This window comes from Thermobia domestica, chromosome 13 (genome assembly GCF_964235325.1).
Source record: "Thermobia domestica chromosome 13, izTheDome1.hap1.1, whole genome shotgun sequence".
Taxonomy (NCBI): Eukaryota; Metazoa; Arthropoda; class Insecta; order Zygentoma; family Lepismatidae; genus Thermobia; species Thermobia domestica.
Genome location: NC_137466.1, coordinates 64,611,879 through 64,639,012, shown reverse-complemented (window position 1 = coordinate 64,639,012; position 27,134 = coordinate 64,611,879). Strand labels below are relative to the sequence as shown.

Below are 27,134 nucleotides of genomic sequence, written 5' to 3'. Positions count from 1 at the left end.
ACACACCTGCATTCCAATAATAATAATGAATCAATTAAGTGACACCTTTTAACAGCATTACTACAAATTCAATAGTCAAAGTTTATATCGACTGAAAATAGTAAACTGGTTAGTATTCTTAATTTTAGCGTAAGTATACTATACTACTACAGTGTTTAAGCAATAGATATTAAGAGGCATGACAAGTGTCACGAAGTGTGGAATACGAGGATATTCTAAAGCACTTTACCCAAGAAGAAAAATTTCCCAATTTCTAAACCATTAAAGGTTATAGCATATTGAAAATAAATTTCGGACAGATCATATTTTATCACGCAAGACTGTTCGAACTCTATTGGGTACAAATATTGGCTACTTACCATTCTCGATTTCAATATTCGGTATATGTCATTTGGTCTAGAACAAATACTAGGTAGATAAACAGAACTGTTTGTGAAATACATTAACTTAGTGTCAAGTGCGAAAATATTTTCACAAATCTTAAGAGCTTATGTATTCTTTCTACTGAAATGCGTCAAATTAAGCTTCAACTTATTGTCCGTCTGCTACTGATCATTTTACTTACTTTCCTCTTACTGCTGTTCTTTGAAGTAGAAGGTAATGAATCCAGTATGGACAAACTTGGAATACAGTACAATGACTTCTAAAATTGGAAATGGCAAGTAGCATCTTATGATGCAAATTTTCAAGAATTTTTATTAGAACCTAACTAATTGCAGGGTTCTTCATAGCTCTGATCTTCCTCTGCAGAATGAAAATTATGAGTAAAAGTACGATGAAAATGAGTGGTGTAAATGAAGCCACTGTCAAAAATTAATTTATTTTTCACTCCCTTTCATTTATTGGCAACAATTTAAACATCGTGTAGTATATATACGAAATCAATGTCTCAGATTTTCTGTTTGTATATGCTTTGATGTAACGTTTTCATCTGATGCGACTACAAACGGCCCTTTCTCATTATCTCCTGCAGTCTCATCGAAGTAGTATTTTCGATTACTTGACTATTTGCAACCCCTACTCTCCTTTTATCCGAATTTTATTTTATTTTGGTTTAAGCAGTAATATTTACAAAATAACCGAAGCTTTATATAACTAAGATCACATTTCACTATTTATTACAGAAAAAAAGTAGTCAAATAAGTTATTATTAAAATACGATATTAGATTAAAGATTTTGCAAGAAATTTTACGTGAGTTACATTTATTACGAGGCACATGTAATATATATATATATATATATATATATATATATATATATATACAGTGAAACCTCTGAATAACGGACACCAATGGGACATGGATTTTTGTCCGTTATTGAGAGGTGTCCGCTACAGAGAGGTTCAGAAATTTAATTTCTCCCAACGGTAATTGTATGCAGTAATATACAGTAAAAACATTATGTATGAGCGTAAATACGTAGAATTCAATATGAAAATACTGTATTTAGTACGTACAGTATTTGAATTAAGGGGAGGGATGAAGGAGAAATTCAATTGTTAAATAATAATATTGCTGGGGATGTGTTAATATATTTGTATATTGCAAAAGATAATACGTGTATGGTAATTTTCTTAAGTACATGTCATCACCCTGTAAAAAATCCATTAATTCACATACCGCCTATACTAAAAATAAAAATAGCTTAAGTGCATACAGTATTATTTTTAAATATTGAAAATGTTGAGAACAAACTCACCAACTATGAATTTCTTGGGAAAAAGTCTGCAATACTTGTCTGCCGTGTACATCCTACGGACACTAGTTTCTGTTCGAAATTTGTAACTGTTGGATCAATTGGAGAGCTTCTGTGTCACCGCGATTAATGGCAAATTTCTTTAATTGTTCAACTGTTTGACACGCCAATTTTGACAAATCTTTATCAATAGACGTGTAATCGAACGCCTCAACATTTCCATGCCCAGCTTGAACGAGAAGTGTCTGTATAGAATTCTTTTGATTTCATCACCCTCTACGTCTCCCACGTTTGGCTCGCACGGGGCAGAAAACCCAGCTTTCGAAAAAAAAGTTCCGAATCGTTTCTTTTTTCACTGCTTTCCACGACAAATTTACCCAACCAATGGCATCGAGTACATTGATCGATTTACTAAGTGCTGTAGAAGAAACTGAATGGTCCATTTTTGCAATAAGACGTCTGAGTATCATCCGCCTATAATGACTTTTGAATACTCGAATGATACCTTGATCCAGTGGTTGACACACTGATGTGGTGTTAGGAGGTAAAAAAATTAACAATCCATTTTTTAATTTTAGTTGTGGGTGGGAAGAAGCGTTGTCGAGGAAAAGTAGAACTTTTCTTTTTTGTTTCGCCGTTTTCTTGTCAAAATTTGTAACCCATTCTGTCATGATCTCCCTTGTCATCCATGATCTTTTATGCACTGTCCATTCTATAGGTAGTTTTCTAACGTCAATTCCTTTAAAACAGCGAGGTTTTGCTGCTTTCCCAATAACTAATGGTTTTTCTTTGTCCCCCGCCATATTTGTACACAAAAGCACAGTTAATCGTTCCTTTGATATTTTCCTACCCGAACATTTCTCACCGCGAAAACGTAACGTCTTTTCACGTAAAGCACGAAAGAGAAGACCCGTTTCATCTGCGTTATAAATGTTTTCTTCACTATAGCCTGAAATAATGGACTCAAGTTTATCCTTCCAATCTTCAACCTGCTTTACTGGAACGTCGACTGATTCCCCACAAATTGTTTTAAAAGTTACGTTGTGCCTGGTACGAAATTTTTCCAGCCAGCCATTCGACGCTTTAAAATTTTCGAACCCTAGCTCTTTTGCTGCTTCCCTAGCTTTCTCCTGAACTAAAGGACCGGAAATTGGTATGTTCTTACTTCTTGCTACTGAAAATCATTCGAAGACAACACTATCGACAACTAGACCTTCACTTTTTGGAAATTTATTTTTCATACTATCGCTGCCGTTTTCACGCCACTGCTTTAAAATATTGTCCTTTTGTTGTAGAATGGAACTAATTTGAGTCTTATCAACATTAAACTTCTCGGCAGTTACCCGAGCACTGCTTTTCGTTTTTTCAACCCACTCGATCACTTCAACTTTTTCGCGAATTGTTAAAGTCTTCCGCTTCGCGGCCATCGCACTTAACTAAATGTAACAAACCCACAAATTATACGCACGACACGGCACACTCTTTTGCACTGCATCAACTGATAAAGAATAATATGCCGAAGATGTTTGGATATTTTCCTACATGAGAGGGGAAAGCGGGAGGCCAAGCGTTTTTCATTTATTTCATATTCTCAGAACCTTCTCAAAAGATGCGTTAGGAACCAACTAAACTTTTGTTTAGCGAAAAAGGCATGCTTTTTCCTCTACAAGGGCAATAAAACTCATTAGCAAGTGTCCTCTGAGAATCCTCAATGCGGTTGCGGAAGAAACATGTGTGTTTGTGTACTGGCGCGGCATCTTCGTTGGCGGAATGGATGAAAAGGCAAGTTATTGAGAGTGCATTTGTTTATTGGTCCCAATCACAAAGACTAGAGAAAGTAAAAAAGGAAGCCGGGAGAACTCCAACCCAGACTTGTTACAGCACCATAAGTAAAAGAAAATGTTGCTTCCCTCCCCCCAAAAAAGTAAGAGAGGAAACATTGCTCGTTGAAAATGTTATTGTAAAACAAACAATGTTTTGTTATCTATGAAACTGTCGGGAAAGATGCAAGGCCCAGAGGCAAAAGGGCTAAATTTGTTAGGGAAGGGAAGATCTTTCGCATATAATTCTTGGCCACACGACTGACCCTGCATGAGTGTTATTGCTTATTGAAGGTTTCCTAGGATTTCCACCAGAAAGCAATTTACTGCGGACAGAAAAAAGAAGAATTTCAAGTTCAGCTTGAAGCTGTTCTGTATGATGGTTCACCAGATCAAGACTCATGACTTACACGGGACCTGGCAACGCTGATAAGGTTCAGCACGCTCTAATATTCTATGCTCGCAACAGAGATAGAATCGTGGAGTGGCGTACATGCGAGTGGCAGTAAGGTGCAATGGCCGCCTAATACAAAATCCCACCAAATGTGAAATGAGATGTCATACAATTTCTAAATACCAAACGATAGAATACAGCTGACATCCATCGGAAATTGTGTGCATTTACGGACCGATAGTAATGTGTAAAAGACAGGTTTAGACAAGGTCGAGTGTGTTTCGGGAAGGGCTCTCAAATGTTCATGACATTCAGGATTTATGATTTTAGATTGCTGGGCTTTCTGGGCTAAGGCCATTTAGTCCTTCACGATTTGAGGAATGACGTCCCTCGGCGAGCACACAATCCGAGGAAAGGGAAGGAAGAAAGGATTGGGGAAAGAAGGAAGCGGCCTGGGGGGACCTATAAGTTATGTACCACCCCGGCATTTGCCTGGTGTGAATGAGGAAAACCTCATTCAGAGTGGCTGGCCTGAAAAAGCGTGTCACACTTTTTCGACCGAATGACCCCACCGAGAATCGAACCCGGGACCGCTCGCACCGAGGCGAGAACATTAGCGACTATGCTACGCGGGGCCACTATCTTCATAACGATGAGTGTAGCGGAAAGCCTAGTGTTCAAAGGGACGATCTGGTGGAACCCGTTAATGAGAAAGTGAGATCCAATCGCCGGTTCACAATAACTAAACTCGCAAAGAATTTCCAGGATGTCTGCAGAAACAGTGCATCGAACTGTGACACATAAGATGGGTTATTATGAACTATGTGCAAGGTGGGTGCCAAAAATGCTTACAGATGCTCACAAAGAGCAAAGAATGACAGCTGCACGTGATTATTTGGCCCGCAAGGGGAAACATGGGAATTACCTCTTTTCTCATATAGTGACGGGCAAAACCTGGATATCGTTCGCTACTGGCGATCGAAGCAGCAGTCAATGCAAAGGGGACACTCTGATTCAATTAAAGCGAAGAAATTCAATCCATCACTTCACAAAATCATGGCAACCATATTTTGGGACCGAAAGAATGTGATTCCTATGGAATTCTAGGAACCAGAAAGAACAATTATAGCAGATGTGTATTGTCAAACACTGAATAATCTCTAACGAGCCATCCAAAATCGGCACAGAAGGTGGTTAAGATCTGGTATCCTTCTGATCCAAAACAGCATCCGCCCAGAAACAGCTGCTTGTACTATCGAGATAATTCAAAGATTTCGATGGGAACTATTCAATCATTCCCTTAAAGCTCTGACCTTGCCTTCAATGATTTCTTTCTTTTTCTTCACCTGAAAAAGTGGCTTGCATTGAAGAGTTTCACAACGACAAGAAAGTGCTCAAGCCATCAGTTCTGGATTGGCTACACTCTCAGGCAGCAGATTTTTATACAAAGGGAATACAGAAGCTTGTACCACGCTATCAGAAATGTCTAAAAGTTCATGATGACTACGTCGGAAAATAGTCAAGGTAGTACTTGTGTATCAATCACAATAAATTTCTCCTCTTATCTTCTTGTTTTTCTTATTTTTATTTATTTATTTTTTTAGTATGCGCCTAGTATTTGATACTCGAGAAACTGCATGAAACAAAGTAAAATAAAGGTTGTCCAAGGAGTTCCATTTGTAGTCATTTATCATTTAATTGTAATTCACTGATTATATCGTATCACGTTCCAAAACTCAAAGATATTTCATTACTCTCAGACTTTTCTTTATCTATACTCTAGATATTAGAATGTAATAAATTCATTGATTTTTGACATTTTTAAAAGGATTTAATCCATTCACCTGAAACTAGAATCGAGTTTAGATCAATGCCCAGCTTTACTTAATCACACATTTGTATATGTAAAATCCACTGTTGTCTGGTATTACTTCTACATCTACTTATTCAATCGAAATGCAGCACACACTTATAAAATACCTTAATTGATTGTCTGAATCAGCAGGCCTAACACCTGCTGGTCTCAGTCTTCCTGAAGTATCAGAATCGGAACTGCTCCATGGCTGAACCTCTCCAGACCAACGTAACTCTTCCTGACTACTCCGTCGTGATGAATTGTGCGTTGATTCATGACTACGCAGTGGAGAATCATTTGCACCTTCCTGAGATGATGACGACTAGAAGGAAAAGCAAATTTACAAATTAGTTATATCAAAATTATGATTACGATCCAATAAACGCCTTAAGTTAGTTTCGAAAGCCAATTTACCGTACCTACTATCAATGAAAACAACAATGCCTGTAAAGTGAGATGATCTATATTGCAAAATATACTTAGGTAACTAATTTATCAACTTTGAATTATTCTACAAGGAAAGCGGTTGTTGCTCCATGAAAACTACAAGCACATATAAATCATTGTTCTCCATCTTTACTTTAAATTGTATGTACTTTGCAGTAATATTCTACGCTTGTGGTTTCTTTCGTAAGATTCAGTAAGGAGGATAAATAGTGGCTACTAATTCTGACACGTTAACTTCCGTATTCGGAGGTGAAACATTCTGCACACAAAACTTAATATGCAATCGACATGCAATGATCAAAACATCAGTTCAATTAACGGAATGAATTTTTGTATGAAGTTATCAATCCAGGGTTAAATTCAATTTACACATGTGAACATAATGCCGCTCTGTTCTCGGCGGATTAAAAAGAAAGTGTGCTTTTTCAAGTTCAATTTGCAACTCAATTGTTCATGAAAAAGTAAAACTCATGCTTACACAAAAAGTGTATAAAGTTATAGCTGTTATTTCTGTTCCTTTTGTATATTCGGCGTTGCATTGCTTTTAGACAAAGCAGTGTATTTTTTTTTTTCTGTTGTGTGTGCGAGGATACGGAAGCTGTGACTAGTGACCTACTTTAGAAAACACATTCGTTCACACGCACTCACTCATACACACAAACCACACACACATAGGCGTACATACACACAAACACACAAACAACCACACACACGCAAACAACCTTAGACAATACTCACATCCTGATTAAAAATCCTTTTCCTTGCCTTCTCATACTCTTCCTCTCTTTCTTCAAAACTTTTACTTCGCCTTGACTCAGAGCTTAACTGCCTCTCGGGAGACTGAAAGAAATTTGATACCTCTTTCATTTTGCCAAGGTCTTGCTCTCTGTATTTATTACATTTTTTTCTTTTGCTTTAAAATTTATTTTTGAGTTAAATTTTAATTCAAATTTTGATTTCAAATTCCATTTGGAATAAATTCAACTACTTCTGTTACTTGTAAATAAGACTATTATTAACGGAAAAATTTATTTTGTTTGAATGAGAGGAATTTTTATTAAGACAAATATGTTTTTGAATATTTAGTTTTTAATTTAAATTTTCATTTCTAATAATAATAATTTATTTTCAAACTGAGTCAGTATGTGAAGACAGGGAATATATTAACAAAAATATAATCAGAAGGTATTAGGTTGTCTGCTAGTACATATTATATAAAATTCATAATTTCAACAGGAATTAATATGGTTGCATGTTATGTCAAATTCAATATGTATGTATTTATTTATTTTCTTTGAATACATGTTAAATAAATATATAAACACACTTTACACAAATAACAGAAAATCTACTGTAACAACTGACTTATGCGTGTGACTACGTAATATAAAATAAACAAACTGACTATTCATTTTGATTAATTTTTATGCGTTGATTGTCGCCTTCTACTACAGAGGAATCAAATTAATGGAAGTTTCCCCATGAAATCATCACGATTTATTTCAAAATTTACATCTTTCCTTCATCTCGCGAACAAACACATTTAAAAAGTTTGAGCCTCGAATGATACAATAAATACTATTGAAAAACATATACTACTCAAAATATTACTGTACGTTGGAAGCTGTAATGTACTGGAGAAGAGCGATGTACATTTTTTGCAATAACTTCAGTCACTCACCTCCATGATTTACAATTCACATACTGTTGTACAATTTCTTCATATTAGTCGGGATAAGATATAATTTCTCAAAATCGGATTTCGAACAGATCCAGCACGATGTAAGAAAAAGGAAAAGGAACTGATTTAAGCTGCCAGAGTTTAAGATAACTTTGAAACGAAACAACAACAGAAATAAGGCTGAATAATCTTGCTTCAAAATGATACGTATCAGATATACTGTATCTGCTAACAAGAGTCTTTTAATATAAAAATGTGGTATGTAATATTGAAGAAATTGATACTATGCTATTTCTACAGCTCACTTATGGCTAAATGGTTAAATCCCTTGACCTTCGTACGGAAAACTAAATTCGATTCTCGGCGGAAGGCCATGTTAGGATTCCACATATGTGCTGAAATTTATGTCCAAATATTTGTAAAATGTCAACTTATTTTAATTTGATATATAAAAAGCTCGATATATAAGGAACAATTTTCCTTTCCTTTGGTCAAATGACTGTCATAATCCTGTACTTTGGGTGAATACTGTAGTTCTGAAACATACAATCTTAAAATTACTTTGGTGGGATTTCAATCTGAAGTGTCATTCCAGTCGAGAAACAGATCTCGGGTCTGAAAGCATGGCAGTATTTCGGAACTGAAATCAAAACTTATTAACTGTAAGAAGTCGTAGTTACCCTTCATATATAATCTTTAAATTACTCAAAGAGACTATTCTTTCCAAGTAATAATTGTAACAAATTGAATTATGTCATTTTTTTTTTTCGATTTTCTTTTGCTTATACATACCTACGGGATGCAAAGGGAACAGAGGAACACATGCTGAAAGGGAATTCCACACACTAATTCTGCAGGACACTTTCTCTACTCGCTTTTTTAAGAATCTTAGAAACGAAAAAACTCCCAGATGAGCTGAAATATACTTTACTCAGTTACTCTTGAAACCGTGATAAAAATAGATAACCTAATTTTAAAACAATAGAAATCGAGTGATATACTGTCAAGGTTTTAATCAAGAATTATTATTATTAGACAAGAATATATATTCTTGACGCGTTCCATTATTTTCAACAGGTCTTTTAGAACACTTCGGAGTTACACAGAAATATTTATTTTACGGACATTTCAAACAACGTGCTTGATTTCCATGCTACTTAAAATTCTTAGAGTCAACCAGTCCTCCACGTTCTTCAAGCTGACAAAGAAAGTTTTATTTCCTCAAAGTTAATCCTTAAAGTATAAATGTGATGCGATCTCGGGAGTTTTCCCGTATTTTCAGGTTCTGACATTCTGGGAACGAGTGCAGATTTTAGGAGTATCCCGTATTTATGAAAGAACGCGTTTTCAACCTATTTATATTATACTTTTTTTGTTACATTTGGTGTGAGGTGTCACCTCTCAAACTTTATTCCTCTTTCCTTTATATCCTGTACACATGAACTTTAAAGTAACTCCGCAAAAATAATTCCAAATCATTGACTAGCTTGGAGACCTGAAATGACCGTTATTCGACTGGGCAACAGAGATGTGACTGCACTGGCTAAAATATGCAAGGCAAATTATTTCAATTTCCCGAAAGTAATTAAACTTCTCTATTTTCAAAAGAAAAAAAATAATCTACGATTCAAGGACTTTAGAACTACTGGATCTGTAACATAAACAGACACTAGTCTTGCATTCAACAAAAAACATACAGCGAGCCATAAAGATTTGGTAGATACTGCAGTAGATTCCATGAAATCTCATTTCTTGAATATTCCAACCGAAGGAAAGTAAATAAATAAAATGAAAAACAGAAATATTTCAGGAATAATAAAATTCCATCTGAAGTAATACACGAAGGGTCCTTTTCGAGGACAGTTTTTGTGTTTCGGACCCTATGTGTAGATGATGAAGGAAAGGAAGTTACACTTGAAATCATTCACACCAAAAATGAACATAAATTAGCATAGCAACAGGGGGTTAACTGATTTCGTTGTAAAGGTCTTGACGAAAGCAACATCTTGGTACTTCTTTAGATCTTCATATTTCTACTCAAAACGTAAATAGGGTCCATTAAGTCCTCATGCCACGGCTCAAAACATCAAACAAATTAAAACAACGAAGTTTTAGTTCCAAGAACTGTGCAGGATGTTAAAAAAAGGTTTAGTGATATATCGTTCAAAAGTCTTGAAAAAACAAAACCAAACAAAACAAAAATTACCATTTCCATCCAAAATGGTGGACGATGTCTATGAAATCGCATGACTCCTGCAACTACGAAGTGAAGCACTTCTTAGTTTTGAAGATAGGATCAATTGAAATTTCGCAAAAGCTCTGTGGTAGGCGAGTGCTGTGCTGATGCAGTAGCCCGGACTCGAAGACCTTATCAGTCCACGCTCATCTCTCTAATACAGTCCACCATTTTGGAAAGAAAGTAAGATATCTGTTTTACCGTTAAGACATTTTCAAGATGTATCACTCGAAGCCCTTTGCTACTTATTTATTTTTCTGTAGTGACGCCCTGATTTTTTTTTTTTTTTTTTTAATCTTATAAACAATGGAATATGAATCTCGACGTTAAAAGACAGAATTCTCGGTTGTTTCGGAGAATCAGAAGGTGTGATACGAACTTGTAAACACATTTGTCCTTTTAAAAAGAAAACAAAAAGATTTGAGAGTTGTACTGAAATATTATTTCGCCAACGATGTTACCTGACAGTACTACTTAAAATTTCAGTGTTTAAGGTTCGCTATATAAAATATTTAGGAGATTCAGAGATGGCACAGATTTTATGGACACCGTGTACAGTGGTTAGTTCATCACTGTAGATATAAGCTGTTCTACCGGGTTCTTGTACGAGGCTTGTCAGGGACGTAAAGATACAAACATAAAATAGGATATACAAGAAATACAATGGCCGCATAGAAAGCTACACTGGTGCAGAGGCTAATTTCTCTGTATTAGTGCCACAAATGTCAAAATATTGTTCAAACGCGAAACAAGTTTTTGTAATCAGAATCATAAAAATCCAGCATTTGCATCTGAAACCACGTTGTGAATGCTTCTTCAACCTTATCGTCGTCAAAGTATTTTTAGGTACAGGAACAGATGACAGTCGGTAAGTGAGATATCGCAGCTGTATGACGGATTTTCAGTGGGATATCCTTGAACATGAACCCGCAACATCTTGCTAACATTTGCTGAATGGAGGTGGGCTTTGTCATAAGTAAAATGGATTTCACGTTACAACATAAGCCTCTGTTTGAACTGCACGGCGAAGATGTTTCGAAGTCTGGTAATGTTTCAGCATTAACTGCTCTTCCAGGAGGTATGAATTCCACCAGTAGGATGCAGTGACGACCTCAGAAAACTGTCACCATCCGTTTGGGGGTTGAAAATTAGGTTTTGATATTTTTTAATTTTTGGAGAATAGGTATGCACCACTACAGTAACTGCTGGTTGGATTCAGGCGTATAGTGAAACACTCGTATCTCAATCTAACACAATGAAGTCCAGGAATACGAGATCTTCCTCTTCTGCTTAGCGCGTAAAGAAGTCTAGTGCGTATTCCATTCGTTCGTCAATCAACTGTTTAGGGATCCAGCGTGCACACAACTTCTTGTATTTTAAACCGATCGTAACTTCATGATAGTCTTTCATGAATCGTCAGGAGAAAGTACACACAATTCTCTAATTGCCAAATGCCCGTTCGCATGCACCTCTGTTTCAATGCGATTGCGAAGGTAGGTAGTGATCTCCGCTTCTCTTCATGTAATATCACACCGACTTTCTACCAAGACGGCACCACCTTGCTACATTTTGCTGATCTATTAAATTCTCTTACAGGCACTATTTCTGGATGGATCTGTGGTGAACGTTTTCCTTGTACCTGCAAAAACCTTATCACGCAGTGCACTTCACACACAACAGGATTCAGTATTGCTGCTGCCACTTCCAAAGCGTAGAACTGATGAAGTACTCTAAATCCTCGTCGTATGGATCAAGAATACTGCTAATGTTGCCAACTTTGTGCAAATGTGTTTGTATCTTTCCTTTCCCAACAAGCCTCATATATATGTTCCTGCAATATGGGTCGAATCTTTTCGGACACCATAAAATATACCAGTACACCCATGATGCACTCTTTATATGTTTATGAAATACAAGAGATTCATTCATTGATATGTGAAACAACCACGCAAAACAATAACAGCTGAAGAGAAATTACTTAAAAATTAACATTTACTGTCATGTCACGAGTACTATGGGAGTTAGGAAAGGTTACATTCATTCAGTTGAAATATAATCTATCAAGATGTCATTTTGTTTAATATGTCTCTGTTCTCTCTCCCAACACAAATTTTGTTCTTTGTTTAAAAAAAAAACATTGACAGAAAATTAGTTGGGTGTTAATAAGTTTCGAAGAAGGTAGATACATGCATAAGATCAATTTTGAAAGTTCTTCTCGGGAACTTCTGTGAAATTTAAATTACTGATAAGATGCAATGTTCTTAGATCTCATCCAATTACAGAAAATCAAAAATTCGAAAATATTCGGAAGGTTTAAATCAATAATGCGGAATAAACTTCTGAGCTTAAGACTGTATAAATAGCCACAGTTCATAACAACAAGGAACTTGAATAATTACACATACATAACTAAGATATATTCAAAATATATCTTATAAGCAAAATTCAACTACGCGATATCAATTAAATTGGCTTTATTTATTAGCAAGAACAATTTTACTTTCATATTATAAAACTCCTTATTAAATCTTACGAAACTGAACGGAAAATTTAAACTTGAAAAATTGAACTATTGTTTCTCATTTTCGAATAATCAAACTACTGGAACTACTAAATAAAACATAACTGGAAAATAATACATGTGTCATAAAAAATTTTCATTCAGGACTACCCTATTTAATTGGCATCATTAGATTCTTGCATAGTTCCAATAGGCAAAATGATTTCCTCACGTTTATTAAGAGAAGATGTACTTTTCATGGAGCGATAACAAGAAATCTACACAAATGACACACTTTCTGAGTGAATCTTTACCTTTGAGCAAACTTATTTTACGAAATTTATTCTAGCCTCGTTTTCCACAGAATAATTGACGCACAAGTGTTCTTTATATAGGACATCTGAGAGTCACACAAAGTGAATTAAATATTATTCGAAAGGCACACCTGTCTCATTGACTCGTTATTCCCATGCATAGTTATACTAAAAGGTAACTTTCTTTTGAAAAGCTTTACAGCTTAGTTGAAAGGAGACACTTTCGTTCCTTGCAAGTTTTTCTTACAAGCTTACAAACAATTTCCTACTGCTGCAAGTAAAGAGCTTTTAGAAGTGTCAAGTAAAACGCTATCTGTCCATTTAACAAAAATGTACTAGCGGTTAAATAAAACAATCCTTACTTTGTTTCGTAGATAATATATTGCATTAGAAATAATTACTTCCACCATAAAACTACAATCATTTGAAAAAAAGACAAGAATTTTTGGATTACTGTACCACTTGCTCACAAACGTATTGGTGTTGACATGTGTCTTGGAAGGACGAAGAGGTTCCTGATATAAGGAGGTGATTTTAATTATCTCAACCTATTATCTTATGAGCAACCTCCAAATCTTAACAGAAGCTCTTTTGATACAATTGCAGCTATTGATATGACAGTATAATTTAAAGGAAAGAAGAAAGCTAATTTTTGTGGATGAAGGTACATTATTGAATAAAAACTAATTATATTCGAAGGGTAAGGGGAAAAAAACAAGGAATGTCCATGTGTTTGTTTTAACGAGTGTTTTAGCCTGCCTATCTGTTGGTACTTCTTGGTACTATTTCACTGCGTACAATAACGAATGAACAATAACTTTTAACTTGAGTAAGCGATCGTTCTTGTAATTCAACCCTATTCATTTTGTACACAGTTTTCAATATTAAAAAGCCATTTCCTCGAAAATGTAGATTTGTGACATTCCTTGTTTTTTTCCCTTACCCTTCATTTGTACTTTACTGTGTTTAGCACATGACTTATTTCGTATCGCTACTGCTATTAAATAAATACGGTAAAACATTAACTTGGTCCTATTTTTATCAGACCGTAAAATTTCCGTAAGTCACATATTATTTATTCCTCTGTGAGCTGATGTTTGCGTAACTTGACACTTGGCCATATTATAAGAAGTCTGTGTTGCTATATTTCAAAATTTTAAAATTACCTATTTATATTGAGCATATTATTCTTACATACATATCTTGTAACCTCAATTTTCGTATTAGCTGTATGCGAGGCGCATGTGCTAAATTATTAATGGAAACTCAACGCTATACTATTGTCCAGAGAGGTCAATGACAGGAATGCCACTCAGATTAAAGGGTGGAGGAAGAAGAAATCAATTAAGAAAAACAAGTACAGGAGTATATTAAGTGGAGTGGTTTTCTTTATTATTTTCAAGTCTGTTTTGGACAAGTGAGTGAACAAATCGTAGTCTCTCTTCAACAGAAGGAGTCTAATTTTGGTCAATTCCCAAAGATTGAAGATAACTATCTTCATATAATGCCATTCGATGGTTTGTCAAGTTTGTCAAAAGTTCGTGAATAAATAACTGTGTTCCTTTACGCTTTTTTCAAACTATATAAGAGTTCGGGGTAAACGCTGCAGAAGGTCATCAACAATGTGAACTGAATAGCTTCAAAATTAACTCTACGACTATCAGGTGGGTACATTGGACCCATACACATTCTTTTGTCAGTAATTATAATGATACTGTGATATTGATATTCTCTGACTTTTTTCTGTTTGCATTCTTGTTTTAAATTACTTAGGTGTTATTTTATTTTGTAGGTCATGTGGTAGGTTTACTAATTTATAGCATGAATTCCCAAGCAGGTCCGTTGGGCCCTGACCTTTATTGAGTGTAAACATATTTCTCAAACGTCAGCTTCGGTTGAAATTGTGTAGATGGCAGCAGCAGCATTTTAAAGTTCTCCTAGCTATCACGATTGAAGTTAAAAATAAATACGAGGGCTAGGAAGAAACACGTGACAACATTATTTTATCTCCGTGCAAGGAGTTTTGTTCGAGCTGATGTTGGCAACACATGCAGAGTATGTGGAGCTATACAACGCGTGTGGCGCGCTAGTGTAGGTGCTGCGGTGGTAGTAGTGGTGTGTGTTGAATGTAGGTTGCCAAATCACACAGCTCTAAAGGGGATGTTTTCCGAGTGGACCATGGAAAAAACGCCAGGGAATGTCACTCTGAAGTACGTGAAGCATGCGGTAATGACGCATTGCGATATCGAACTGGATTGAGATTCTTTGGGTTACGTTTCGTGCCGGATAGTGTGCAACAGGATCAAGATGGAGTAAACATGGGGTCGGAAGTCACAGAATTGATTCAATTCTTACATGTGGACAGAGGTGGACTGGCAGGCAACTGGCTAACGAGGTAGGAACATCCCACACTACAGTATTGAATGAGTTGCACGATGTCCTAGGTTACCGAAAAATTGCATCCCGGTGGTTACCGCCTTATCTTACAGACGACAAAAAGGGCACAGATACGCCCTCATCGGTGATCTTTTGGTACGTTAGAGACGGGAAAGTCGCGTGTTCCGGGACAGGATTATCGCAGTTGACGAAACATGGACGCGCTCTTATGAGTCAGAACTTAAGCGCCAATCCAACGAGTGATGCCACCCATCATCTTCCAGACCCAAGAAGCTGCGTCAGCATGTAAGTAAGTATAACGTAGGGGACTGTGAAGGTATGCTGATAGTGGCATACGATGTACGTGGTGTCATATTACGGCATGCAGTCACTGCGAGCCAGACCATAAATGCAGTGTACTACCGCAGGTTTCTGGATCATCATCTCTGTCCTGCGCCGCGCACAAAACGACCAAACTTTATAAGGGATCCATCCATTGTTTTGCATGACAACACCCGTTGTCAAAACGCAGTTCCTGTGAGGAACCCGTTTGCATGATGGGAGTAGGAGGTTTAGACCTCCCATCCTATTCACCGGACATGAGTCCATGTGACTCATTTGTTCCCTAAAACCAAGAACCACTGCAAGTTTGTGAAAACTCTTTGGAAAATTTTATATAAATTTATATTTTGTTACATAGGAATGCATTTCTGACGTCTAAATTTCAATATTATGTATCATAGTGTTCGTTACTTCATAAATAAAAAAAATCCTTAAAAGAATCTTTAAACGTAAATTTATTTCATTAATGTTCTAGTTAATAAAAAGTAAGATGGTAGCAATTTATTGTTTAATTGCTCCTCACTTCAGGAAGTGCACATAATTGTCTAGGAAAAAAAAAAAAAAACGCCGTGCCGGTTGGTATTGAAAAGTATAAAATCTTTGTCTGTAGTTCCAAAGTTAAAAATCTACATGTGCGACACAGAAAGTAAACGAAATACAAAATAAACCGCTGTAACAGAAATTTCATTAATAACCGACTCATTGTCGTCACTTTTGTTATATATAATAATACTAAAATTCTGATATTCTTTAGCTGTTCTTGTCGTAAAAGATTGTTGATTCTTAAGAGTAAGGAAATATTCTATTGTTAGAACTTTATTAAAGGAATATTTGAAATTCTGCTTTAAAATACATCTATTATATTCATTTTCTGTAAATCTCCAGATTTCTACGGAACAAGCAGTGGTCAACAGACAGGTTTTACTGTAAATCAATTCAAAAACCACATTGAGGAAAATGTTCAACAGGAAGCAGCTCTTTATATACATAGACGATTAATATACTTGATGCAATAACTATTATTTGATTATGCATTTTACAAATAATAAACAGTCATGTTTACAAATGTTGGTACAGCCGTATGTAATTTACAGTCTTGTTTTAAAAAAATCATACGCCGTATGGAAAATTTAATACACTGGATTCAAATAAAGTTACTCCACCTTATGCATTAACAGAATATAGGTTTTGAAGGCGCGGTAGGTGGTCAGGTTATTTTTGAACAAGATGTGCATTTTAAATAATTATAATAAATCAATAATAATAATAATAATAATAATAATAATAATAATAATAATAATAATAATAATAATAATAATAGTGATACTACAAGCTACGGAGAATTAAAGCCGGCCTGACGGGACATTGATTTTCATTTTTTTTTTCTTATTTCCCATTCGTTATTTCTGAATTTATCTCCGAACACCGGTATTATTCCATTCAAGTATATCCCTATTTTTCCTAACGACGCTGGTTAACGTCCAAATATCTTCAGTTTATTGTGGGAAATGTCACGGATAACTAACTCCAAGGTCCGGCTAATAAACAAATTTAAAGGATATAAGGAAAATATGAATTCCACTTATGAATTAGAAATGAAATATAAGAATACTCCACAAACTATGTTACGATATATTTTTAAACTCAACAATATACAAAAACAAATAATAAAATGAAAAAAAAAAAAAAAAAAAAAAGAAACTTATTTTTAAATGTTGACTATTCACTCCTATAAGATCAATATTTCTGGTAAAGAAGAAAAATTATTTTACGTGCACTGAAGATAAAGTCTATTTGCAATGAATGATAACCTGCATACCTTATCTCCTGGTCTACGTACTAAAGCTAATTTACTGAAGTCAAAGCTGAACATCTCATTGTTATTAAGTCGTGAAATTACATCCTTAAATAATATAGGGTAAACCTACCTAACTTCGTGATATACCTTATTTCGTGATACGAGACAAATTCTTCTTCACAGAGAAAGGTATGCATTATAGATAAGAGTTACAGCGGTGCTCAAGAGAGGGTAGGAATACCGACAAGTGGTAAAAAGGTTTTCCAGTGGCAACTGTTACCTTGCGGATGTCACTCACGATGTTAGTTGGTGCACAGGGTAGAAAGCGGTTCTCAGTCAAGTGATCTTCGAAGACCAAATATTTTATGTCTGTGTACGGTGTTATTGTGTAGCTTTTGTTACAGACGTTTGGTCTAAAAATACTCTGGTTGTCATTTTGTGTGAAACCTTGAAGTAATGCAACTGTAAAGCAATAGACACTTATCAAATTGCATCATATTATTATAAATTGTGTCAGAATGGCTCATGGTCGTTTTCAGTTTCATTCTCTCTTGAACTTTTCCTTCATTAAAGCATTTTCCGTAAATAATATCATATCTGGTTTCATTAAAAGGGGAATATTTCCTCCGAATCCTCACAAAGTGTCCACTGAAGCATTTAAAACAGTCTCAAGACGTCTCGATTCCTCCCTGGACGCAACTAAGTCTGTATGCGCTGAGAATTAATCACTCGCTTAGACCAGTAGTCCTACATCACCGATGGATAGTCTTCCCCGTGTACCGAATTAATCCTGATTGACAAAAACAATACTGTTTCTAGCAGAAAAGCTCGACGAGACACAAAGGCAACAGTTCATCTTGATTAGGCACAACGTCGACGGCAAATGTCACTACAGTTCAACGTGATTCTCCAGCTAAAAAGAACAAGTGTCAGCGTAAGCAAATTGATGACTTGAGCGCTAATTGTAACGAGCGCTACGGTTTGGGAAAGAATCGTAGCCCCCGGATACAGTGCTGCTCCTGTTTACGGTGGTTTCATGAAAGGAGCCAGAGTTTTAATTCAACTGGCATAACCATTTTCATGTGCAGCATATGTGCAATGACAAATGAGTGATACAGACTGTGATAATTAATATAACGTGAGTACATTACCGTATCACGAAATTAGGTACACACCCTCACGGAATAAGGTATGCTATCACGAAGTTAGGTAGTTCACACATATTGTATTATGTTTCTTTATATTCTTTCTTTTATATTGTTTGCGCTTCTTTTACTACAGCAGTTGTGTTTATGTTCGGCCTTCCTAATATAGAAATTACATCTATCCTGCATGCTTGGAAATGTGTATTTTTTCAGTCAACCTCCTTAATATCAAGAAGTTAGGTAGGTTTACCCTACTAGGAGACTAAAAGAAAGTGAGGAATTTGCTTTGTAGATTCAGAAGTTTACGAAGTGAATAATGAAATAGTAGGTTCAATGGAATAAGTTAAACGAATAAACAATCCGTCCTAACATTCATATAATCTAATCTGCCCACTAAAAGTACGCGCTCTAAACCACCACCACCATGCTTTTCACCTATGTACTGGAATGCATGGGCTTTTTTTTATTTATTTTTTTTAACGACTGCATATACACAACCTTCTCTAAATGCACGTTTTCCGACATGTAAAAACAATTTCATATTATCTCGAACTTTCCAGATTACATTTTAATATTTAGTTCTTGAAGTCTTAACTACTACAAATTTAAGAAAAAGTAAAATATTAATACTATACAACCCTACAATTCAGTATGTAATACATCTTCGTTTGCACACAAACGCATCAGGTAAATAAACAGCAATTAACCTGGAGTTGACTAACAACGGTTATGTACATTTGAGATCCAGCTTTCGTAGTTTCACAATTAGGAATTCTCCCCTTTACATTTCTGATTTTAAATACTATCAAAATAAGTGAAATACGTGACGCCCTTTTCGAACACAGCTTTTTACTTTACTTTACTTAAAAAGAAAAAAAAAAAAAGAGACTAGCCACTATTACAGAGTGAGAACGTTTTTTGCAGACTAAACAAATGAATATACTTAGCTACAGAAATAAAGTGAATTAATAGCTCAACTACTAATCACCAAGTTATTATAGATTACACCGTACAAGTGAAAATTTATACTCTGTATATTATGGAATTTTGCGTACTCTGTCTATTTAATGTTCAGAAAATATGTGCATTTTACTTCGCATTACTGGATTAGTACTAACGTTAGTGGACAATCATTGTCATATCCCTTTGATTGTGGTGATATCCTGATTTATGAAAATTAACCGTCATTTTTAAATACTTCACTATATTATATCTGTTGAATTTTAAAGTCCTTTGATTTATTGAACTTAAAAAGTTCATAGTGCGACCATAAGGATTTTAGCACTTCCGAAATATTTACTCTACGATACGATACAATATTACCACGAATTTCGTGCATATATAATTTTTAGCGTTAGTATTCAACCCAAAATTACTGCAATTTTCTATCAATTCCATCTGCAGTTTTTCGAAGTTTCTTAACCTTTCATCAATATTAACTTTCCTTGTGCGTGGTAAGATAGTTTCAGACAAAAGAAAAGAGCATATTGTATATGAAGTTCGTATACGTATTTCTTTCACCTCTTAATTCATTAAAATAATCTACTCCGTTCTACATAGTTAATGTGAAGAACTATTTGTTAACAAAATAAAAGTATTATTATAATTATTACTTTTTCTTCCAAGAACCTATGTCAAATTATTTCCATAGAAGCTGTTCAACAGAAACTATAAGCCATTAAAATAATTTCTGAATGCTGGCTTAGAGTTACTGGCAGAGTTAAAATTATCACTATCCATTTCGAAACATTTATTATTAATTATTATTATTATTATTATTATTATTATTAAAGTCGTTTTAAGTTTTTAACACTGGATTTCACACGTTACAGTACTTTGAAGGAAGCCTCCCAAAAGAAATTCTTTTAAGAGTTTCTGGTTCCCCAAATAAGTAAGCGTTAAGTTTGTTTTTTGGTATGCGCGAAATAGTACTACAACATTGGGTTCCAGGTAATGAAATTGTAAATGGATATTATCATGCTAATGTTTTGCAAGTGCATTTGAAAAGAGCAATTCGCAAAAGCCAAAAAGCATCTGAAGAGTCTCACGATGCTGAGTCAACACCTGAAATCCTGTCCCCTTCCGAAGTAGAATCACGTACTAACAGGCATTTTTGATTTGTCCATACACAAATACTATTTAACAGCTAACTTCAGTTTATTACTATTATTTTAAAGTTTAATATCAGAATTTGAACTTTGTATAGTAAGACTATTTTATAAAACAAAACTTCTACTAGTTTCCAAAACCATGTTCGTATGAAGTATGTTCACCGTCAATTTTGGAATACATATTTCGTCCTCTTATTTAATGAAGTTATTTCGTGAATTACATCAAACAAAATCCTAGACTGAATAATCTTTGTTTCATAGACAATCATAAACCCTATAAAAAGTTGTTGGTTTTGAGTTTAGCATCCACTTGAGCACTGACGATGTATGAGACACTGACTTACAGTTTAAGGTGTAATCCGAACAGCCGTAATGTGCTCACAATATTACGGCTCTCCCACCACGATCATATGTACCACAAGGGCGCGCGCGTGTTAGCCATAGACCAGCGAGGTAGGCTATAAACCCGCAATAGTTGTCACGTTAGTGCATATCTTATATAACACCTACATTGTAAGGATTATGTCAAAGACTGGTGTATTTCCCAGACAAGGTTCCCCCAAAACTGTCTTTTCTACTGAAGATCAGTTCATGGTAGCATTTTAACATCTCTGGCAGTAATGCTTAGAGCGAAATCACTGAGGTGGTTGGCTGGGGGTATAATACGGACGTCTGCAACGATGTTACTTGTCCCTGTCACGAAGTCAGACAGGTCTTAGGAATAGATATGTTTGGTATCCGAACCGATAATTATTCCGTTTACCATGCAAACAAGCTACCAAATTATTTAGATGAGTTACATGTGGATGCTCCTAAGTTAAACAAGGAAGCAGTGCAGAGCAGGGGCGCATCCACGTCCATACCCACCTACATGAAGCATATGCTTAGAATATAGGATTCATACGATCGTACTAACATAAGCACTCGAAGAATCATTAATGGATTTTCTACGCTACAGGCTGCCTCAATATGCTTCCGGAAACACATGGTAGCGACCAAATGGAGGTTTATGGCAAACTTACCAGTAGTGATAGGAAAGAACAGATTTTGCAATTAAGCTGACCCGAGTTACGGTGCAGAGCATTGTTCTAAGACAAGGGTTACAGAACGTGTATGTGTATATATATATAAAATTCTTAAGGTACCGCCTGTTTTTGCTTCTACAACTACGAACGTATCTTCAGTATATTTTACAAAACCACTTTCTATAATTTATTATAACAAATACTATTAAATACCAGCTGGAGATATGAAGTACTCCTCCGGGAATACTTCAAGGTTATTGAAAGTTAAAAATTGCAAGTCTTTAATATTTCGAATGAACTCCAGTTATACAGTGACATCGAAAATTTGTGCTCACCATCGCCATACGATACCATAGAAGTACTAATCACAAGGATACACGCCATCTGACGCATAGTGGTCATATAACACTTCAAGTACAGCTGTTATTCCATTGCTAATTGAAAAGAAAAATTAACACTCTTTCATTGTTGAACATTATTTCGGTCATCACTCTTATGCACCCGTCGTTGATGAGTTTAAGCAGAAATATTCGGATTCCACAGCACCTAGTAACTTCACGATACAAGAGTAATCTCCCATTTTCGAGACTGCGGTTCAGTTACAGACACACAGAAATCCGGGAGACCGACTATTTTGACGAAAGGTAAAGGATTCACTTTCCAAAATCCTAAAAAGGCTCAATACAACCAGAAATGTTGTGAGGAAGTGCTCAGAAAGAAAAGTTATCAGTTGGTGTATATCATGTTCACTGTGTGCAGGAATTGAAGGGGGTGGATAAAGAAAAATGTTCGTATGTACGTACAGACAGACGATTCCAATCATTTGTTGAAACCATGAAACTGTAGTAGTTGATCATGTTTTCTTTACCGACGAAGCGTGGTTCCACCTTTGTAGCTATGTAAAGTCAAAATAGTAGGATTTGGTCGCCTGAAAATATGTTAAGTGAAATATGACTGCATTGTCAGAAAACTAGAGTGTGTTGTGCTGTATCACGTCGTCGAACACTAGGTCAATTTTTCTTTGAAAATTCAGTGAACAGTGCACTATACCGAGATCATTCAGTACAGCTCACTTCACTTCTTAGCGCCGATAAACGTGATTTTATTCCAGTAATACGGTGCCAAATGTCACACATCCAATGAAACCACGCAGTTCTTGCGCGAGTTTTTCGGTTATCGGAAGGATTACGGTTTCCGCTTTCATCAGACTTTTTCCTTGAGAAAAGGGAGGGGGAGGTAACAAACGCAAGTTTTACACAAACAATACACACATACTAGGAGAACTAAATAGGAACATTATGAAAGTTAGTAATGTCAGTGTAAAGATACTCAGCAAAATAACACAGGAAAAGAGAGTTCGCGCATGCATTTCTGAACAGGACACTCATTTCAAGCATGTGTTGCAAAGATATACTTTTATTTTGTATTTCTACATCTGAGGTGTTTTAAGACGTACTGTTTGTCTCGTAGTCTGTACTTTAACCTACTAAAATTGATTTGCTTCCTTTGAAGTAAGCGACTTTTCAATCGTGTACATCAGCTTTTCAATCGTGTACATCAGCTTTTCACGAGTAATGACCCTACAGTTGATCAATTATACCACCAGTATCTCACAATGCATGCATACCTATTATTGGATTACTCAAGAACTGAACTGAAAGAATGAATTGACAATAACATAGTTATGGAAATAATTCAAATTTTAATTAAACTTAGTACTTTAATCGTAGGCCTATGGAAAATAACACACTAAATATAGATTACTGTATATTTTGTTCTGTGTAGTGAAATCTCTGGTATTTCTTTGTGCGGTCATTCGTAAGTAATGTTGTACTCGATCTTGTCAACTCACCTTAAAATTTGATCCCTCTTCAAAGGATGATGAATCCCTCTTCAAAATAGACTTCTTTGGTTCTTCTGGTAATAGTTCATCCCGAATTTGTTCCCTAAATTTAATATCTGGTATCCTAGTATTTTTGGTTTTGTTTACTATGACTGCATTTCCTGACTGATCTACATTGTGGTCCATTCCGAAAAATGCTGCTACTCGATGAACTAGCATCCTCTGGTATGATGACATTTGAGGAAATTTGTGCTGTGCCCTCCTGAAAAGTTTCACAAATGATGTGTAAGTTAAGTTTAAATATCTAACAGCTAACTATACAGTATTGTATATCACTTTTAACAGTAACAAAAATAAATAAGTTTCGTGCTCCTTGCCCTGCGAATTTAAATTAAATTAAAGGTTTGATATCCTGCTTCCATGATGGCGCTTAACTTACTTGAAACATGATTTCTTATATAAAACAGTTTGCAACAAAGCAATTTCATTACTCGTTCGGTCAGTGAAAAGCTACAATAAATTTAATTTCTTCCAATTTATAGGCATGGTTTAGGGAGAAGAGGGGAATGCATCTTAATTTTCTTTCTAAAACCATATAAAGCAACTAACCGATCACAACAACATTTTTTCAAACATATGTTTTGCATTTTGATGATTCAAATGCAAGTTAATGATTGGTGAAATTATAAGGTGTAAGTAGCAGAGGAAAATCACTTTGTCCAATCAAGGAACATACTTTAACCTCGCACCTGAAATGAGCCCTCTACTACTAAGCCACTGTTTTCCTGCAAAAAATCTGAAGTTCGACCAACAAAAGGTTCTTAATTAACTCTTAAATTTGAAGTCTGAGCGTAGCGCGCAGAACTGCAAACTCAACACACTATTTCTCTATTCTCTTGGCATATTTCCTGTTTCCAACATCCTATTAAGAAGTTGAATAAAACACTGCACTCCTTTACCTAAATTTTTCCATGCTTCGAAAGGGAAATTATCGGTCCTGGAGCTTTACCACTTTTCATCTTTTGCATGGCATTTTCTATCTCTACTATGGTCACAGGCCGAACCAGTCCCTGATTCGTAAACAGATTTTTGCAAGTTTTCCCTCTAGTTTATTGAGATGTTTCTGGAAATACTTCTTCCACCTCTTCTTTATGTTCTCCTCACTTGTCAGAATCTCGTTGTTTTCGTCCTTTATATATATATTATATATATATTATATATATTATATATATATTATATATATATATATATATATATATATATATATATATATATCCCTCTTACCTTCGAAAGCGTGTGCATCATCTTTCTTCTTTGTTAGTTTTCAGGTTGTACAACTCATCATAGGCCTTGTCTTTTGCTACACTAATTACCTTCTTAATATTCTTCGCTTCCTTGTAATATATCAGACCTAGTCGATTGCCAGTTCTGCCAGTTTTTGTATCGTTCCTTCTTCTTAACAACTAAGGTACTTCTTTATTTCACCACCATGTTTTCTTATCAATGAGGCGTCTTCCTTTTGTTTTTCCCAACACTGTTCTTGCTGTTTGCTCTGAATGTTACTGATACTCTGTTCCAGTCCTCTTCCACGAGCAACTCTTCTTTCTTTATTTGCGATATTTGGATGTGATAATTTCCTTTCGAATCTTTTCAGCACTTGTCCCATCTAGTTTCCATACTTTGTGTTCGAGTAAGAACATTTTGTCTTCTATGAAGATATCAGCTACTACGAGGTGATGTTGCTCCGCTAGCTTCTCACCTGGTATTACTTTGCACTCCTTTGTATCATGTAGAATTTGTCTCCACTATAAGATTAAGTCGATCGATACCTTAGAGTGCCATTCTATGTAATAAGGTATTCTTTCTTCTTGTAGGAGGTATTCAGGATAGCGAGATCGTATGCTTCTGCCACTTGTAGTATGTTCTCGCCTTCCTTGTTTCTGTTTTTCAATCCATATGAATGTATTTTTTTATATCCTTATCATGATTGTCCTACAATGCCCTTTTATATCTGCTAAGACAAGTTTCTCATGTAAAGAACAATTCTGCAGAGTACCATCTAGTTCCATCCAAAATTCTTGCTTTGGCTCTTCATTACACTCAACTTGCGGGACAAAAGCGCTGATTATATTCAGGGTTACTCCTCCTAGCACGAGCTTGACTCTAATAATTCTGCCACTTACTCTCTTCACGTCCACCAATTTCTTTTTCATATTCTTATCCAAGGTAATTTCAACGCCATTCTTTCTGTTGTTCCCCGTATAAGCTTGTATCCATTTCCTATTTCCTTTGAAAAAAGAAATATGGCAGTATTAAAATATGGCACTCAACTGGACATTTAATTCACACTTAGGAACTTAGGTTTTCTTTCCTTTCAGAAAAACTACAGAACAGAGAAAAACGTGTGTAGCATCCAGGTATACACTAGGATCCAATACGAAAGAAATAAATGAACAAATTTACAGGTGCAGATACAACGGTTTAGTCAAAGAGAAGCTTAACACGTCTGCGTGTGGCTTAATCCATTTTAGGATAAATTAAATGCTGAAACTATTTTATGGTGTAAATTTAAAAGGGGACAAGGCACATATAGCTACCCTTGACTTGTCTTGGTGTATACATCACATCGTGCCATGATTCTAATAGTTTGCACACTTACTTGCGTAGAGGTCAAAATCAATTTGTATACGTCCAAATCTTCGAAAAGAGCAGGTTATTTTTATTTTTGGAAGGAAAGGATGTAGGTAAATTAAGGCATGCACAACTTAACCATGATCTATGCACAGTCTTGCTCAAAATAAACACTAGTCAACCACCTCTCGTTGTAAAAATTCTGTGTCCTTATTGACAGACTGAATTAATTCAAACAAATATGAACTTTCTTTGGCCAATTTAGATCTTTACTCCAAAATTTTTTTTTAACATACGTTGCGTTTTATATACAACCTTTTAAAGAGAGGTCGGAGGCAAGGTTTTATCCGACGTTGACACTAGACTAAGTAGCTGATTGAGTAACAACGTAAGTAAATTACTTCAAACATTGAAAAAATTTACAATTAAATGTTATATTGTAGTAAGTAACCAATTTTTTGTTAAACTGAAAAACTTACTTGTTATCTTTAGCAAGATTCAGCAGTTCCTGTTCTATCTTAAGCAGAAGCATTCTGTCTTTTTGGTTCCTATTCAAAGTATCAATAATAAACTGCTGCAAATCAATACCCGTGCTATCCGTATAGGGCTGTTCGGTACTGGAATCTGAAAAATAACATTTTATACAGAATTTCACACAAAATAATGACTACAGGTAAAGGTTATATAATTTACGACGTCTTTTGTTTTAATTTACGAACTCAACGAAATTGACTCTATACGAAAATCTACTTTAAACCAAAAATTAGAATGAGGTAAAGCATTCGGACATATTAGATATCAAAGAAAGCTTTGACCGATTTTGATCCTACAAAGGGAATGATGATTCAAACAAATATGAACAAAAACCAAGACTAAAGAAAAAAAAGAATTACTCCCTATCAGCAGCAATAACCTATCTC

At 35.4% G+C, this 27,134-nt stretch overlaps 1 protein-coding gene across 1 annotated transcript in view; it reads right to left on the bottom strand.

Annotated features, from left to right (window-relative positions):
• enc (R3H domain containing protein encore) overlaps positions 1-27,134 on the bottom strand; it is a gene marked incomplete at its 5' end in the record, with an annotated part of 313,145 nt that overhangs the window by 120,906 nt on the left and 165,105 nt on the right. The window contains 4 exons of the mRNA XM_081735830.1: positions 5,891-6,087; positions 6,951-7,052; positions 23,593-23,845; positions 26,694-26,838. Coding sequence (XP_081591956.1) covers positions 5,891-6,087; positions 6,951-7,052; positions 23,593-23,845; positions 26,694-26,838 — 697 coding nt within the window. The remainder of the gene's footprint in view (positions 1-5,890; positions 6,088-6,950; positions 7,053-23,592; positions 23,846-26,693; positions 26,839-27,134) is intronic.